Here is an 18,365-nt window from a genome sequence, read left to right on the forward strand (position 1 = left end):
GAAGACAGGCCCTCCATGCCCACCCACAGCTGGGGCACCATGCACCCCAGACACATAATCTAAAACTCCTCAAGCAGAGGTAGACTTCAAATCCTTACGATGAAATATATCACACAAACAACATAATTATAAGGACTTCCACATATTTAATAAAATTAAATGTACTCTGATCTTTCATAGCTGTTCCAGAAAGTCTTGGAAAAACTGATATGGAAGAAAGAAGAGCAAAACATACGAAATATCTCATATTCCCCAGGGCCTCCATCACCACCACAGTGTAAAAATTACCTCTTGCCCACAGAGCAGTCACTGTCTACACTTAATGGAGCAAACCCAACAGAATAAATCCGAAGAAACCCACCAGAAGAGTCAACAGCTTGGTAGTGTCCGTCATGGGAGAGCAACATTCAGGTACCCATCCCAACCAAGGCACCTCATATTATGTACCACAGCCACCCTCCCTGATAGTGAATCCTACAACCTTGAGATCAGAAACCCAACGTAGAAGTTCAGAAATGCCTTCAACAAGTTACAGTTTTGTCAAATCAAATTAAAAAAAAAAATTTATATATATAGGCTGGCACAATCAGCTGTAAAGATCCTCCACCACTCACAGCTTCATGCATCTTAATTAACGTGATTCCTGATTCAATCAAACAGCTTCCAGGCTCCAACACACCAAGCTTTATATATACACAAGGGAAATAAAAACATTTTTCATTTTCTCAAAATAAAACCAGAAGCAACGATATGGTGGTTTTTTTTTTTCACTTCAGGGGATTTGCCAGGCCTTCAAGAACAAGCCCCAGGAACTTGGAAGCTCACCCCGAGATGCCCCAGACTGCAGGTGCCTCAGGCTACAGAGCACTTGTAGCTGCCTCACAGGAAACCAAGCAGGTTTCAGTGGCCCTTGAGCATAGTTCTGTCAGGTTTTAGCAAAATAAAAGATTCCTCCTAAGTAACTTTCTGGTTTTGATCATTTGGTACGATAAGAGTTTTGTATGGAAAAAAAATCCAATTATATTGATGGATAACATTTGGAAGTTATATTACAGGACCATACTTGTCCTGAGGTACGAGGGTGGAAATAATGCCATGGTCTTCTGGCTTTCTTCACCCTTCACTCCCTTTAATATCATATCATGGGGTCCCCATTTCAATCCCCTTTCCTCCCTTCCCATGTTTCCCACACTGTCTCATGCCAGAGACCTCTGCCCAAGAACCTGTGTCTTTCCATTTAACCCATCTCCTTATACATGCAAACCTGTGGCCCCCTTGTTCTACTCTTTACAGCACTTTTCCTGAGGTCTTCTTATATAAAGACCCTCTTGGAGGCCACCAGGATAGCACCCCATTGCATTTTTCTGTGTGCTCCTTTCCTTCGCCCCACAGTAGATACCAAATAGATTCCCAATTCCTTCTTCCAGGGCTCCCCTCTCTCCCCTCATATTTGGGGCTCTTGAACATTTCCCTTCCAACTCTCCCTCCCGCTTACCCACCAAGTTTAATATCAAAAGGTAGACACTATGAAAAAAAAAAACCCGTTAACCCACTGAAGCAAAGCTGTGTGTCAGAGCAGCTGCTGGAGTTTGACAGGAAAGCAGTTTCCAGGAATATGCTGGGAGAAAAACAACTGCATGTCAAACGAGCCTGATAAGAGAGCAAGAACAAGACACCACACTCATCCTCCCAGCCCCAGCCTGCAGGTCTTGGGCTACACAACGCTCTGGATGAAGTGCCAGGGAAAGGGAGAGAAGACCCGAGAGCAAAACAGTCATAATCAAGGAAGCGGGAATATTCTTTTTACAGATTCAGCCAATATATTATTCTCTCCCTCCTCCCCCCGTAAGAGCAGACGAGAGTTTTCATTGGTCATTCTTCCTAGCGGTTTCCTGTTCAGATACTAAGTCCAGAGGCGCAGAAGCCTAACAGAAAGGGGAAGAAGCACTGGTGTCTTATATAGCTCTCCACCACAAGATCTGCTTTTCCATTTTGGATTATTTTCTTTTTTTCTTCTTGCTGCATTGACTCAGAGCTCTGTGGTGCTTTCTTTTTAAGTGTTCCCACAACCAAACCACAGCCTTTTGAAGATACAGCAATTGCCAGTTTCACTCATCTGAGAGCCACACTTCCAACTGAGCCAAAAAACTAAGTGTAGGTGTTGCTTGCTTGTAGGCAAATTGTTTACAACTCACTCAGCTTTTTTTGATCAATGGAAAGAAGGAGCGGCAAATCTGCTTTCTGAGTTAGAGCGGGTAAGCAATGAAATGGATACATTGCCCTGGCTTTAATAAGCAAGACAGAAAAAACCCACCAACCCACTAGCAACCACTTAATGCACAACAAGCTTGATTGTCATCTCCCCCTGCCTATGGCAATGGTCTGCTAAAAGAAAGAGGCAAAATAGAAAGAGAAATACTCACGCATGTCACCAATCGCTCCTTTTGTGACATTTGTGGCTTTCCTTACTGTCACAGTGAATATGTGTGAATACTGGTGTTCCACCTGGAAGTCAGAGAGTTAGAGGCGATTAAGCTCCAGAACCAAAAAACCACCAATCAAAATGGGTTTCATTTTGTCCAAGAACTGAGACAGAGAAATCAGAGAGTCAAAATGTAAGTGAAACTCATACTGGATAGAGCATCTCAAAGCTGAACTGCACCCTGGAGCTTTACTGAAAGGTGAGACCTTATACCACAGTTGCTTGATTTCCCTGCAGCCACACCTACTAATCTCAATGCATAACACTCCTCCTCTCTACAGAACTTGCTTTGCTTTAAGGTATTTAAGCTTAAGGCTTTGAGTCAGTCTGGGACAACTTGGTACAGTTAGGAAACAAAAAACAGGGAGGGCTACTTAACAGTGTGACTGCCCTTATAATTACCTTCCCCCAGTAAAAAGAATGGGGGCAATTATTCCAAAGTGTATGCTCTGGAACAGATAAATGCATGCTACACATGCAAGGGATATAGGTAGCAATGCACAGAATATACCTTTTTAGTATGCATCAATATTCAAAGTGCAAGTATCCTTAAGACAATGGAGGGAAGGTGAAAAGCAAGCTGTTAAAACATTCACAAGCAAATTTCATGCGGTTTCTGGAGCTTCCTGTTTCCTGCAAAGCCCAAGCACACAGCAGGAGCTGCCTTTCTAAGAGCAGGTCTATCCTGAACAAAATAGGGAAGTAGAGAGGCGTGAAATTAAGAAACCAAAAGTTTACTTTATGAAAAACAGTAAAAATAGATCTGAGTTATTGACTGCATCTACATAGCCAGAAGTTTGACCAACCTATTGAATACCATTGTGGGGATCACCACTGCATATCACAAGGCAGACGACATTGGTGGTTACAGGGACACAGCGCAGAGCTTGTGGGCAAGTTTCATGTATTAGGGCCAGGATCAGGTCTCACGCAACCACCGCTCAGTGCTTACATCTACACTGCTATCTTAAGGCCAGTCTTAAGACACCCAAACTGTCTGCTTGCTTGCAGTGCCCAGACACTGACTCACCCCACTGGTAGGGCCTGGGGGGAGCCAGATTGCTCTCCTGGAACTGAAACCCGGTCACTTGGGTGGGAGGGGACCACCTCACGCCCGAGCTCTGCCTCTACAGAGGGCAGCAGGTCCAAGCTGCCTGGCTCCTACAGCTCAAGCCACTCATCAAAAGCACACCTCCTGTGGGACCTCAAATAGATGCCTGTTATGTGCAGTGATACACCCCTACCTCAGGTTTCCATTTACAAAACTGAAACAGTGATATTGCCTTTCTTTGCCTAAATAGCCATTAACTTTGTAAACTACATTAAAATAAACACTGCATATCAGTCATTAGGACCTAAAGAACTAACCAAGTATTAAAGGACTTACAACATATTCCAATCAAAAGGAAAAGGCGGAAGTACAAGAATCACAAAATGAAATGACATTTATTTAAAGCGATAAACAATACCCTTAATATGGGACACACTTATTCAGCCTGTGCCTGGTGCTTTCTTACTATGTTTTCCATCTGGATACTACTTTTTTTTTTTAAAAAAAGGAAGAAACAAATAAGCAAACAATACATGACTTAGTTTTCAATAGTGGCACTTGCCTCCATTTAAGCTACTGCTGCTTCAACTGTTAGACTTTATAAGGGCCTTCAGGTGGTTCTCATTACTATTTCAGAACAGGTTGTTTCAGCAAAGCCTCATTATTTCACATCTACAACACACACCCAAAGGCTGGAAGCAAACTGGATCTCTTTGACACAAATAAACAAAAAAAATATGACTTTTTTATAGATTATATATCATTTTCTCAACAAAAAAGAAAAAAGCCAAAACCAGTTTTCTAATGACAGCAAAAGTGGCTTGTGAATGCTTAAGTAACAGTTGAGTCAGGACGCATTAAAAAACAATGCAAGTGATACCAACACAAACTCCTCCACAAGCCTGTCGGGGTCTGCAAAGGCACAGCCACATCACCATGGATCTAGGAGAAAATGCCCACTGTGATCCTGAGGTTATGACTCCACTGCAGACGCTGGCTGACCCAGACACTGAGTCGTTGCATCTTTATTAAGGCTGTAATCACCCACATGTTATGACAACTGCTGAAGGCTCATTTCGTGATAGTCTGCCCAGCAGTAAGTTCAACTCTGTAATTTTTCCCCTGTAAGCTGTAGTTGTCTGGTTCAAAGAACAAGCAGGCAGGCAGAGTAAGACTGTGGCAATGTAAACTATTGCCTTAGAAATGGTGTACTGAAATCGTCATTACACAGCAAGTGGTTCACCAACCGCAGTAAAAATGGAATCCAGACTCTAACCGATTCTCCCAACTGGGACTGTTATCTCACCTCAAAAGCATCAAACCCAAGAGAAATGGTTCAGATGTGGGAATTCAACATCGTTAAGAGCAACACCTATGTAACAACCTGCATCGTGCTGACATGATTTTGTGACATTCATCACCTTTTACATCACAGCTTTCAAGAGCAGATGGAAGAGTGGGAAGGAGGATGGGACTTCTGAACAAACTGATCAAATTTCTGCCTCTGCCATGTGGCAAAAAAAAGTTCAGAGTTTTTCACCATAGCAGGGTAAACAGGGATTTTAATGGGTACCTGGGAACAGCCAGTACTACTGTGAGCACAGCTACATAAGGTTACCCCAGCTCTCCTATTTACCCTGCTTCAAGAATTTTTACAATCTGTGAATCTCCAGAAAATAGCTCTCATGGTTCCTTGTTTTCAGTTTGCCTCTTGAAGTTGTTTGAAGCTGTTTTATCAGCGTGTGCCACGTTCGCACGCATGTCAGATTGCTGAAGTGTTGGTTTCACAATGCGGCACTGGCCTCAGAGTTTGTTCACACAGGCTGATGTAGTTCCTTCGTCACATACAACCTTATAATTAAGAGAAACAGCCCAAAGTACAAACACACCACCCTTCTCCTTATTCTTAGCTGTTAAGAAAGAGCCTGTCCTCACCAGAGACCACAGATCAGAGATCACTGAACATTTAGCAACAAAGAGGAGGATGGAGTTATAATTAAGTTACAAGTATGGGCCATGGGTGTGCTGGATTTAGTTCTCACCTGCTCTGTGCAACTCATCTGCCATTCTGGTGCACCAGAGTCCTGCCTGTAAAATGGGGATACTGCAAGATGCTCACTGACAAAAAGCACTTCTGTAAAGTAGTTTTCTTGCATCTCCTGGTCCTACTCAGGAAACACATGGCTAAATAAAAATGCCTGCCACCAAACCAAGGTCAAACCACCACTTCGTAGTGTATTCTCATTACAGCAGTACAGAGATCGTCACTACTTTACTTTTTTTTTTTTTTTTTTTACAAGTCGATAACTGTTTTACTAATACTATCGTTAAGAACTGCTTTTTATTGACCTAAGCAGCAAGCTCCATCATTCCAACTGGTAGCCTCCGAAATGAATGCAAACATACAGAGGTCTGGCAAAACAAAAAAAACCATTATCTTCTTTCCCTGCGCCTCACCCAAAATAACACACTGAAGCTTATAATTATAGAGTTATTAATATTTGGCCATAATCACACGCTTGGAAGAAATTGCAACTACTGAAGTAAACCATCTCCCTCTTAGCTAAAAAAAAAAATACACAGATGCACACAGGAAGCTCAAAAGCCTAGATCTTTTCATAACCCAAAGTAAGCATTTTTCATGAAACTTAAGTGCAATCGGAAATTAAGGCAGTTTTCCACTTAGGATCCAGTTTCTAAGGGTATTAAGAGGCCTAAATGTCCCTATTAACAGCTAGCATAACTTTCAGAAACTTTTTTGGTTAGTTTTTGGAAAGACCGAGTTATAAAGTTAGATGCCCCCAAAAATACCACCAGAAACATACTGACACTGAATACCTTTATAAATCCAGCCCTTGGTAGTTTAGATGACTAAGCTGCATTTTCTAAAGTGACAGATGTTCATCTTAAGTCTTGATAAAAATCTGTACATTGTCAACTCCTCAATTACTTCTGAAAAAACAGACGATGGTATATAAATCACTTCAAATGTTGCAACACTTAAGTGGAGCAACATCTGCATACCTTTAAAAATCTAAACCAGGTTAAAAATTTCAGATGTTCACAATTAATTCAAACCCCTAAATTCTTTCATACAAAGTGACTTAAGTTTGTCATAGCTGTTTCATTTCACTTCCTCTTTCTCCATAAATTTAGAGAAGAGAGGAGGAAAAGAGTTTTCTATACACCCTCTCTGAACATGGATTTTCTGAATCATGGAAGCTCCTGTGGACAGTATCCACTCTCTATTGGTTCAGTTCACAAGTGTCCTGCACAGCCATGGTTCAGCATCTCCTGTTCTCACACTACAGCTCTCCATCTCTTCTAACTCCTCCTCCTGCCTCCTTTGTTCTTCTCCCACATTTGGCTGTTTTTTTTCCTGCCACAGTAAAGCTTCCCTCATTATCCGATTTCCTCTGTTTTACATATCACTGTATTTGTATGTACATAAACACCATTACCTTCCTAATCTGGGACTGGAAACAGAACAATATGCTAAGATCTCCTGTAACACCATCGGGTTTTACCTACAAACTTCCTGCACTTACTGAGAAAGCCAGGGATTTGCATGCATTGAGTATACTACTTTTCATATTCCAGAATGCTGAGTCAGAGAACGGAACTCAATCAGGAGACATACTTGCACACAAAATACCAGTCAGGAAGCTCTGGTATGGATAGATTGTGTAATAAGTATTTATTACTTTTACTTCCTTAAGATTAAGGATGCTTGAGCTGATGACTGGGCTGGACAAATGAAAATGTTTGTCTGTTTTCTGAAGTAACAGATTTTTGTAAAGTCCATGCTCTTCTTTCACAGAGTATTACAATTAAGACAAACATTTGTGCATACACACACACAAATTTTACCTTGAAGTGATTTTCCTTATTGTTATAATACTTATCCCCCTTATAAATGTAACTAAAGATGTATTATGTGTGAATTCTTTATTCTGAATCTAAAAGCACTTTTGATATAATCAGTTCTGTCTGTACCTGCAGTAACTTTGTGAATGCCTTATTTTATTCCTCCAAGTCTTTCACAAAAGAAGAAAAAAAAAAAAGAAAAAGAGAATGGAAAACACACAGTAGTTAACGGAAGGACTTTTGGAAAATGCAGAATTGTTTTGAGTCCTTTAATGTCAAATATCATTAAAATTCAAGATTGTTGCATTGCTATGAGCCTGCTGCCCTTGACTGTTCTAAGTTTTAGTAAAACTTCCCACGCAATTTCAATTTTCAAATTAAGAAACCTCAAAGATTTACATTCACTTTCAAAGCAATTATAGGATTAGCTCTTCCACTAGCAGCGTTCCTTCCTGCATTAGCAGCACTCTTCCAGCAACAGTTCAGCACTGCCAGAGGACTGTAACTACGTACAATTCTAAGGCTGCATTTTGCTCATTATGGTATAAAAATTGGTATCAAAAGAGATCTTTTATATGAATGATTCAATGAAATACAACTGAGTGCCTCAGAAACTTCTTCCGTAAAGGTACACAGATTAGATCAAGCATTCCATCCAGGAGAGGGCAGTGATGCAGAAAGGAGAAAGTCAGTGTATTGTTTTAACGCTGCTGAATACAAACATCAACCTGAAACTTGTCTTTACAGCAGCGTTCACAGCACTACGGAGTGAGTGAAACACTAGTTTGACATCTGCTGGCTGCAAACTCATGTAAAGGATGTGACTGCGTGGGGTAGAAACCACATAATTGATAAGAGATCATTTCAAGGAAGTATACGCTATATTTTTAGCAATGTAAAAGTTCAACATCATGAGAAGTGTATGGTAACTATCTTTGAGTATGTATCGCCTTTCCTGACATGAGGTTCTGGGACTATTACTAAAAGTGCTTGATATGAACACACCCAGCTTGTTTCCAGATTTCAGTTTGAGAAGAAATTGCAATTTCAGTGTTTACTTTGGAAAGTCACTCAAGCAGAGAGACACGAGTCAACATTACAGCCAAAAGTCAGCATTCACGAAGCTGCTGACCCACTCCACTGGTTTGCCATACAAAGGGCAGTTCTGCTCCTATTTCCCACCTCCTCCTTCCCTTGGCCCTACTTCTCTACTGATACAGGTTGTGCCCACATGGTTGTACCCTTCCCTTGGCCCAGCTCTGACAGCAGAGAAATAATCTTTCACTTTGAACTGACTTTCTGCCAATTCAGCAAGATCATTTGGCACACTCTGGTCAGATGCCATTGACAGCTGGTACAAGGGATACAGCAGGAACACTGGAATAAAGCAGAAAAGAGGGAACAGGAGCTTTTGGCAGCAGTGTGGTGTTTAGTGGCACAGATCATCTCACTGACCTTTACCTAGGGTTTGCAGGCTGTATTTTGAAGATTCTCTTTGAATCAAAGTCACTGAAACACACTAGTTTAAGATCTAAATATAAAAACCTGCCAACTTATGCCTCTATACATACTGATGAAAAGGGAAAAGAGTTATTTGGTAACTGAAATTGTACAAAAAAATTGTATTGTAAGAGAGAAAGATGCATGATGTTAGTTTTGTAGACTACAGTTCAGCTTGTCAATCTTGTATGAAAAAGTCAGCTACAGGCGCTTTGGTGAAACACTTTGAACAAGCAAGTCCTTCAGAGGGATACCCTATGACATCATACCCATGAGGTTCTTCGGAGCCCATATTCCATTTTGACTTACACATGAGCAACTACACTCAAAGCCATGATGTGATTTCCAAAAGCTAACTTGAATCTTTCAAATTCCATTAAAATAAATTTCTGAAGAAGTTTGCTCTAGCCACACTTACCATTTTTTTTAAGTAATTAATGATAACTCTCATGCTCTGTACTTATCTAGAGTAGCTTCTAATAGGATATATTATATGAGCCAGTATATATTACACAAGGCATAAACATGCATATTATACAAGTATACATAGGAGATTCAAAGCTACTTACCACAATGTGTTGATAAGGATCTATGACTGACATTTTTGCATTAATTTTCATTCAAGACAACTGTCAAATGTCTATTTCAATTCTACACAGAAGAGGCTTCCCAGTTTTTCAAAGCAAGTTCAGGATGACAGATCTTTTAACTATTAAATAAAGAAAAAGAATTAATTAAAATTCTTATGTTCCTTTTAAACTGCATTTTGTAACACAGCAAATTAGTTCCTCTGTTTTAGGAAGGTTTCCACAATTTGTTTACCAAGAACTTAATTTTATATAAACTATGGAGGTATAGATGTTTACTTGCCTGAACAAGAGAAATTTCTTCTTATTATTTCCTGTACATCAGAGTAAAAGCATGAACCAAATATCTTGAATTCCAGTCATCCAAGTGTTTCTAGCAGCTCTACAGATAAACAAAAGAATAGAGCAAATATATTGATCTGTTACATATTCAAATGTATATACTTCCATGCATTACAATCCTAGTATTAAAAATAAATAAATCTGTGTTTAGTTAATAGCCTTTTTGCTGTAGTGACAAATTCTTGGTTCCCATGCTTTGCTTCTATATTAAGACACTCACATGGTCAGGGCAGGACAGAGATTAAGTTCCTCTTTGTATCTTCCTCCCTGTACAAGGTGAGGTATGAGGGTATGTCCTGCATTCATACCAAGGTACGTGAATTTTAGAACTGAAAAGACAGTTGAGAGCACAAACACAACAATCAGCAACTTGCTCCAGACAACCACAACCCTTTGAAGTAAGGGTCTGTTTAGTCATTTTAATGCAGCTTTTCACACCAACTTCACTTTGAAAGCTTCTCCTGTAAACAGTAAATTCCTGAAGTTGCACCTAACTGCATCTAAGAAAATAACAGAAAATGAATTCCAGCATCTAATTTACAGCAAGAGCGCAGGAGAGTTAATTTGGCAGCTGCTCATTTAACCATAAATGAGCAGCAATAGTGCCCTCTGCAAACCCAGGAAGGGAATTCCAACTGAAGTCCTTGGCCAACTCAGTTGCCTGCAGAGACCTGCAAGAGGCTTTGCAGGACAAATTGCACACCAGCTGGCAGGATTTATGCAGGTTCTTCATAGGCCAACATTTTCTGAACACTTTGTGAAGATTTCTACTGAAATCAGGGGCCACCAGAGGCCCTAAACTTCAGAACCACTTCCAACCATCAAAGTACATTAGGAGAGGTTATTCCTTTCTCCATCTCTAAAAACACAGGGGAACTGCCAGACAGGATCAGTTCTCGGATTCAGTCAGACATGAACTATCAGTACATGCTTCAGATTCAAAAGGAAAACAATAAAAAGCACCATGTGGTCTCAAGGAAATGATTCCTAATCCCCAATTTGAAAGGGCAGAATAAGTCTTAAAAAATGGTGATTTATGTCACTCCCAAACCCTTGCTCTTGAGCAACTTATATGCAGGCATTTCCATAAAAATGTTGTTTCATTATGATCACTAGAACATTACAATATCCCTTCTCTGATCCTGCCAGCCCTAACAATAGCTTGAGGTTAGAAATTACCCTGGGTTTATTTATTTGTTTTTAATCTAAATCTGAATAGGAAAGATTAACATACATTCAGTTCAGAGCTTTCATTCAAGGCAGCTCAATGCCAGGGCAAAAGAACAAGCCATCTTTAGCACAGAAAGCAAGTAGCTTTTCAGAATTAGAGGAAGACACACAAATCCACTATTATTTCTCCTCCTGTAATAATAATTGCAAAGACCTTTTTTTTTTTTTTTTAAATTCTATCAGCCAAATTCAGCAGTGGCATAAAGAGGCAGATGCGAGAGAAGTAGCACTATGTTTACAGGCATATTGTCTAGCTGGTTTGTTATATTCTAGTTTATTTAACCTTGGGTCCTGCTTAAAGGAGGACATTGAAGAACCTTGGTAAACAAACAAGCCCTGCCATGTCAGTTTTTGAGGAACTTCCAGGGCAGTCAAGAAAAGGGAACAGTGAGGGCTATCTGATCACTGTAACAAAGAAGAAATTTGCAAGTCATAAAACAGAAAATACACTATTTCCCCTAACTGCACAGCCAACTACCAATGAGTTACCGCACTCATTTTGACAGGATACATGAAACCAAGCTGAGGATGCTGCTCTATCTGCGGAAGTAAGAAAATGGGTTAGGCCTAGGACAGAAAGCCTGGTTCGAGTTATTTGTTTAGCATCCTAGAGGCAGAGTTCCAGTTCTCCAGATCATCACTCAACTGGCTTAGACATGAGATCATCCTCTCTTTTCCTATAACCCCCTGCCTCATCTGTTTCAACATCTGCAGGAAACACATTTGTGATCCTGCAAACAACAATCTCTTTGACTACACAGCCATAATGAATCCCTGAGCACCATCTGTCCTCCATGTTGAGTGAGGCAAGGGCCACGCAGACAAATATGCAATCCCATAATTAATAACTGTATCACAAACACACACGCACAAACTGTGAGCTAAAAGATATACAGGCAGAGGCTCTGAATACAGAGAAAAGGGCCAAGGAGCAAGTAGACCCTGATGTGATATGCCAAGCCTAACATCCAGGGTTTCCATCCAGCTCCAACCAACAGCACAACAGATCCCAGCCCTAGTCATGCTGGCATTACTCCAAATTGCAGCTCTTGGTTTGCTGTCTTCATGACGGTCTTTCAGGATGTGATAAACAGAAGCAGGTACCCAAAGACAGGCATCCTTTTCAGACACATGGGTGTGCCTGAGGCACCTGGGGCTGGCAGATGGATCCATGCATTGCCACAAGTCAGCAGGACGTCTGAAATGGTATCAGACATCTGCATTTAAGCGACTTGAATACTTAACGTCCTTTACCAGTGGATTTAATCCAAATCAGAGTTAATTGACCCCAATATAATTATACCGCACCCTTTGCAAGCTTGTACTACATTATCAATGGAGTTTGGGTTATGTGAACTAATATATTTCTATATCTAAAATCTTAGTGTGGCAGAGGAGCCAAAATACAGCACTAAACAGAAGCTATCTATTACGCTCATCAAGAGCCACAAAGGAAGTCTTCAAGGATGTTTAAAGTAAACATCTGCAGTAAATAGAGCTGTGATCCCCAAATTATCTCACTTAACGCTGCCACCATATGCTGTCCATCCCACAAAGCCTAATGGAAAACACATCAAGTAATTAAGGACTGTATCCCAAGCACACACAAAGAACTGAACTCAAGTTGAAGCTGGTGGCAGGCCAACCCTTAACAGATTGCAGGGGAAGTATCACCTCTCGGCAGATCTTCAAGAACACTTTAATATTATTAACATGTATTGTTTTGGCTCCCTGATATCTGGTGGTATCACATCGTCTGTGAACCATAACGTTCCCAGGACTGACAGCATTCCTCCCCAAAAGACTAGCAAAGCACCATGCAGGCAGTGCCTCTGCCACAGCAAAAGCACAAGCCCTGCCAATTCATACAGTATCACTAAAATTACCTAAGCTGGCCAGGCTGATTAACAATATATTTCTTGATGTTTTACTGACAAGTATCCAACTTTACTAAATACCACAGCAAACATAACCTCTCGAACAGGCCACAGCTTAGCTTGGCCATGTAACGCAGAGACAGCTTCCTGCAAACTTCCTAAATCTCACTTCCACCCAAAAGTGAACTCTACTTTCGTCAGCTCAAAAGCATTTAATTCTTAGGCACGGTTTCAGACATCAAAAATAACAAGCTATTAGTGTACAGGTGGATCGCTGTTTAAAATCAAGACTCTTCAGTGATCTCAGCTGATTTTCACTTGAGGTGACAGACTGAAACAGATAAGGGATTATTGGCTCTGAAGACCAACAATAACAGAGCAATTACACAAAAAGGTTACACACACGCAGGTTGTTACTGCAATGTTTTCATTCTCAGTGTTGATCCAGTAAATTCCCACAGATAATTCAGTTTCACCGGATATGCTGGGGACAACAGACAAGAAGAATAATAAGGTTTTATCATTTCATGCTGAGTAGGAGCTTACTCCACAGTTAGTCTCACCGAGCAGAAAAGCTCTGAAAACTGAGTAAAGTGCAACACAGTGTAATAGCACCACCAGAATACGTCCTCAAGATTGTAAGCAAAATCATAAAAGACAGATTGTTTATATAAAGTTAGCCAACAGTTCTTAAAAATTAAAGACACAGACAATTAAAAAAAATAAGTGAGTAAGTGCGACTTACCAGTACAGTCATTAATGCTCAATCTAATATGATAAGAGTAAGGGGTATAGAATAAGGTAAGTATTGACTTAGGCTTTCGGTATGAATGTCACCATCCACTTTTATCAAATCAGATTACATAATTTTGTTTGGTTACAGATTGATCCTGTGATTGTATAACAGATAAAACAAATAATCTGTTTCTACATGATTTTGCCTAGCATCCTGGAAAATCACTGTAATGTTATTTCTTAATTTAGGTCTTCCCACACAAGAAAGGTTTACCTCTTACCCTGCGTAGAGCACCCATCACTCAATTTTCATCACTAATGAAAAAGTACATGCTTTGCTGACATGCAATGTCCATTCTTCCCATGCCTCACTAAGAGAGCATGGGTAGAAGAAAGGATTCCGAGCAGAAAAGCAAAAAGCTCGACCTTTGTGCCACATTTCTGGAGGATGCTCTGGGGTGAATTTTGGCAAGGAAGTTGACGCAGCATAAATAGCTAGACAGGAGACTTGAAGATTGGGAAACAACATTTGGCTTCCTGCTAGCGACGGCGTAACAGATGAAAAGATCGTGAATCTCCTTCTGAAAGATGACCTGTCAGCCTGTAAGCAATTCCTGAAGCTACAGGTGACACAGAGTAACTAAGATTTCCTTTCAGTGGAAAGGGAGAGCAATAAAATATACCAGCAGGGTGTAAGAGACGGCCTGCAAGTTCCCTGACAAAGGGCAGAAGGACCTCCAAGCCTTCGATGAAGTGCCTCAAACACTCGCAAGGAAATAAATAATGCAGGCCTAATGTTCACAGGACTGATAAAGCTAACACTTAGAAGTGTGGGAGGACTGTCTTGTGAAGACAAGATAGTTCTGCCACTCATGTGGTGAGCTTGCTAGTTCTCTGTTCTCGAGGCCACTGTGTCCGGTAAGGGACCTTTGCTTCATTATCCACGAAATGCGTATGAAAGCACATACCCTGCATACACCAATGAAGATTACAGAGATCATGCTAAACGTGTAGGACTATGGCAGTCATCTCTCCACCAAATCATGCTACATGTCACCTGTGAGAAGGGAGAAAGCCCGAGATGAGGCTGTCCTTGGCAAGGGGGGTGGACCATGCTAATTCAGCAAACATAAAAGGGGAAAATAAGTGCTCCTAGAGAGAGAAACAAAGAAGATCGTGCCTGGGAAGATTTTTCACAAGAAGACTGGACCTGGGAAGATTTTTCCATGAAAGATTATGACTGGGAAGATTCCCTGAAAAAAGATGCTGGAACCAGGACCAGTGATCTCTATCTCTTTTTCTCTATCTTTTCCTTTCTCTATGCCTCAGTTTCCCTTTTCTCTTAGAGTTGTTACATAACATTAAGTACCGGTTGCCATGAGTTGTCCTATACCTGTTGTTAAGTAACACAATCCATACCTCACCATTCCCCATAATTTGTTATATATGTAAGCAATTATCCTGGACTTGTTAAGACCTATACTAATCATTTTGGAAAGCTAATAGATGTTTGTATACAGGCCTTGAGATTTATCTCACCTTAGTCCACGCTGTTGGGGATTTACAAATCTGAAGTCACTTAATCCCCCACCCCTTTCCTGAGGGCAGGACATGGCACAGAGATAAAACTCTGGAAACGTCACAGAAATCTTAAGTGAATTTACACCTTATCTAGTGCTGGAGGCTACTTTAGAGGCCAAAAGCAAGGAAGACAGAAGTGGTGATACGATCAGGCCAGTTCTCTGCATACAGCTGTCCAGCACCTCCTGGGGAACTCACTCCATGTTACAGTAACCTCCTGCAACAGGAGGCAAGACTTGATGAGTCAGGGGACATAAGACATGTTCTCGTAATAAATTTACTAAGCCGGACTTATTCCAAGAGGATAAAAAAAGCCTTGTCTTACATTCTGCAAGGAATGATCTTACCAACAGAAATATTCAAGAAGCTGGAAGCATGTCTGCATGAATACTGCGCCTATTTCACATCAGTCAAGGAAGTTCCTAGTACAGTTCCTATCCAGTCAAGTGCTGCATTTTCACCGTGAACACTAACTACAGGCCTGAAGGAAGAGGCAACTGATAGAGGGCATGATGGCTTATCTTACAATTACACTGCTTACACAAAGGAGAGCTAACAAGGAACACTCACTGCAGCAGTTTGCAAGAGGTTATGAGAAAAAATCCATGACATCATATATGGTTTTACTGTACAGTGAACTTAAAGAAATATTAGAAAGCGGAACTGAGTAAATTCAAAGTAAGGAGTTAATTCTATTCTGAGAATGAAAGAGTTCCTTGAGTCAATACCTTCATGTTACACTTCTCTCCAGTGTCTTATATTTTACTTCAACTGAAATTGCACTAGAAATAAAAAACATCCTTGAATGTAAAAAAAAAAAAAGAAAATCTCAGCCAAGGGACTCCAAGAATATTCTTTAAAAATGGCAAGATCACTGCCTTTTTCTACAGAAATCCAAGCCACAAGACAGATACTTTAGATGACAGTCTCAAAAGTTTGTCAGAAATCCTCAAGCATAAGATCAGTAATCCCCGCTGTGTACAGGTCAGGCTCCCTGCAGGCTTATGTGGGAAGCAGCTAACTTGGTTTTCCAGCAAGGCAGCCAAAAACCAAAGAAGAATGTGAAAAATCTGATGGAGGTTCCATGACAAAGAAGAACTATTAGGATATATTCCCCATAAAACCAAGTCTTGTACAAAAGTCAAGTCTACCTATTATTTAAATCATTTCAAGGAGATCGTCTATGCATACAATTTGCTATATGCATGCTGCAGTTCAGAAAAAGCAAGATTAAAAACGCCCAGCATTTCTGTACATTAGGGTTTTGATTTCAGTTATTCCACAAAAACTTTTTATGTATGACAGTTATTCGTTTAAGGGCATTCTTACTTTTGGAAGCCCAACCTAAGGCAGCAGAGAACAAAAGCGTCACACTTCCACGGGTGCCCCAAGTCCCTAGCATGTTTGAGATGGCAAGACAGGCTCCCCAAAATGGAAAAACTCAAAACCAGTGGCAGCTTTTAAAGTGTTGCCAAAAATGCAAACAAATAATAACTTCTAAAATTAAGTGATATGTATCTGGAGTGTAACACTTGACTGGAGAGAGTTGTTTAATGAATATATCCCTTTAAAACTTAGGTGAAGGGAAGAAAAGAAAAAAACACTCCCCCATATTTCATCCTTATCAGCATCTTTGGCAAAACTTTCCATTTCCTTTACCATGCTGCAGCACACTGGTTGAGAGCTGTGGCCTGTCAAAACCTCCTTTAAGAAGCCTCATTGGTACTGCGGAAAGAACTGTTATGGTTTAGGGTGCTAGATTTAGACTCCAAGGATCTCAATCCAAATCTCTCACTCCCCCTTGGTGAAGACAGCGATGTCATCCAATTTCCAAATATTACTGGGCCAATGCCTTTTAAAAATTTTATTACAATAATGGGAGTTTGGTTCTTACATATCTTTATCTTATCTATGCCTTCACTCCTTTTGCTTCCCTGCTGTAAAATTAGGATTATTTTTTATTTAAAGTTTTTTTTATTTTAAATTATTCTAATATTTTCCCCTAAGTATTTATGTTTGTCTTTTAGGGGAAGGGACAAGCTGCCGCAATGCATCAAAGCTGCCTGATGCTCTCAGGCTTCAATTGCAGATGACAATCCCCCTGCATTTCTTACACAGTGGTTAAACAAAAAAAAGAACAGCCACAATAATAGCTAAAAATGCAAGGAGACGGTGAAATTAACAGCTGGCTTTTGTTTAGGTAACGTATGTCAACAATAAAACGAGTTTAGCTGAAAGTTAAGCAAACATTTCCTTTAATTAACTTTGTAAATTCTTTTTCAATTCAATTAGTATCCAGAGCAAGTTATCCAAACTGCTCTTTTTTTCCTCCCTGAACTTCCTGGCATTTCGGAGACAACACCAGGCAGCACACCCAGGCTACTGTCATGCTGGCACGGCAGGGATGGAGAAAGGACTGCACACAAAAAGGTGTGTTTTGTCATCTTACACTCAGTGTCTGTACATGACTCAGCATTACAACTTTCATGTTCTTGGTTTGGACTATTCACCCAAAATATGAGCTGTGGTCACTGTCTGCAATAAAGGGGACAGTTGTGCTGCACTTCCTTCGGTCTATATGGTCATAACATTAAAAGCATGACAAAGTAGTTACAGTGACTCAAGGAAATTTGTCAGGGCTTTCTAGTAAAAGTAGTCATGAAGAAACTTCTGACTCTGAGATTTTACAGCCTCTTTCAAATGATGTAAAATCTATATGGAAATATTTTATGGCTATTGCCAAACAGGAGTTTAAGTAATGTAAATGTGTGTTTTACACACAAACACACAGACAAAGGCAAATATAGACATCCCTACTGCATACAATATATGCTTGAGGGGAGACATTAAGTGGTAAACTTACACTATGAAAGATTTCTTCACATTTTTCATATATAAATAATTTTATAATCAACTGATTTAACAAATAAATACTAGACCTAGCAGGACAGACCCAACCGCCCTCTCCATTTTCTTGAGAGGTCTGCAGTTGGACACTTCTGCAATAGAAAGCATATTAATACCAGTGGTCTTCATCTTCCGTCTAGCAGCTGCCTTCCACCCAAAGCCCAAGTTTGGGCAAAGCCTGCCTGACCCGCCCAGCCAAGCTTCTA

General features: G+C 40.3%; 1 protein-coding gene across 1 annotated transcript in view; it reads right to left on the reverse strand.

Annotated features, from left to right (window-relative positions):
• The window catches only part of PLA2G4A (phospholipase A2 group IVA), an 85,479-nt gene that overhangs the window by 57,743 nt on the left and 9,371 nt on the right, over positions 1 to 18,365 (reverse strand). The window contains exons 2-4 of the mRNA XM_074597824.1: positions 9,771 to 9,869; positions 9,470 to 9,609; positions 2,424 to 2,505 (exon numbers count right to left, since the gene is read on the reverse strand). Coding sequence (XP_074453925.1) covers positions 2,424 to 2,505; positions 9,470 to 9,520 — 133 coding nt within the window. The 5' untranslated portion in view covers positions 9,521 to 9,609; positions 9,771 to 9,869. The remainder of the gene's footprint in view (positions 1 to 2,423; positions 2,506 to 9,469; positions 9,610 to 9,770; positions 9,870 to 18,365) is intronic.

Source organism: Larus michahellis, chromosome 8, assembly GCF_964199755.1.
Source record: "Larus michahellis chromosome 8, bLarMic1.1, whole genome shotgun sequence".
In the NCBI taxonomy this organism is placed as follows: Eukaryota; Metazoa; Chordata; class Aves; order Charadriiformes; family Laridae; genus Larus; species Larus michahellis.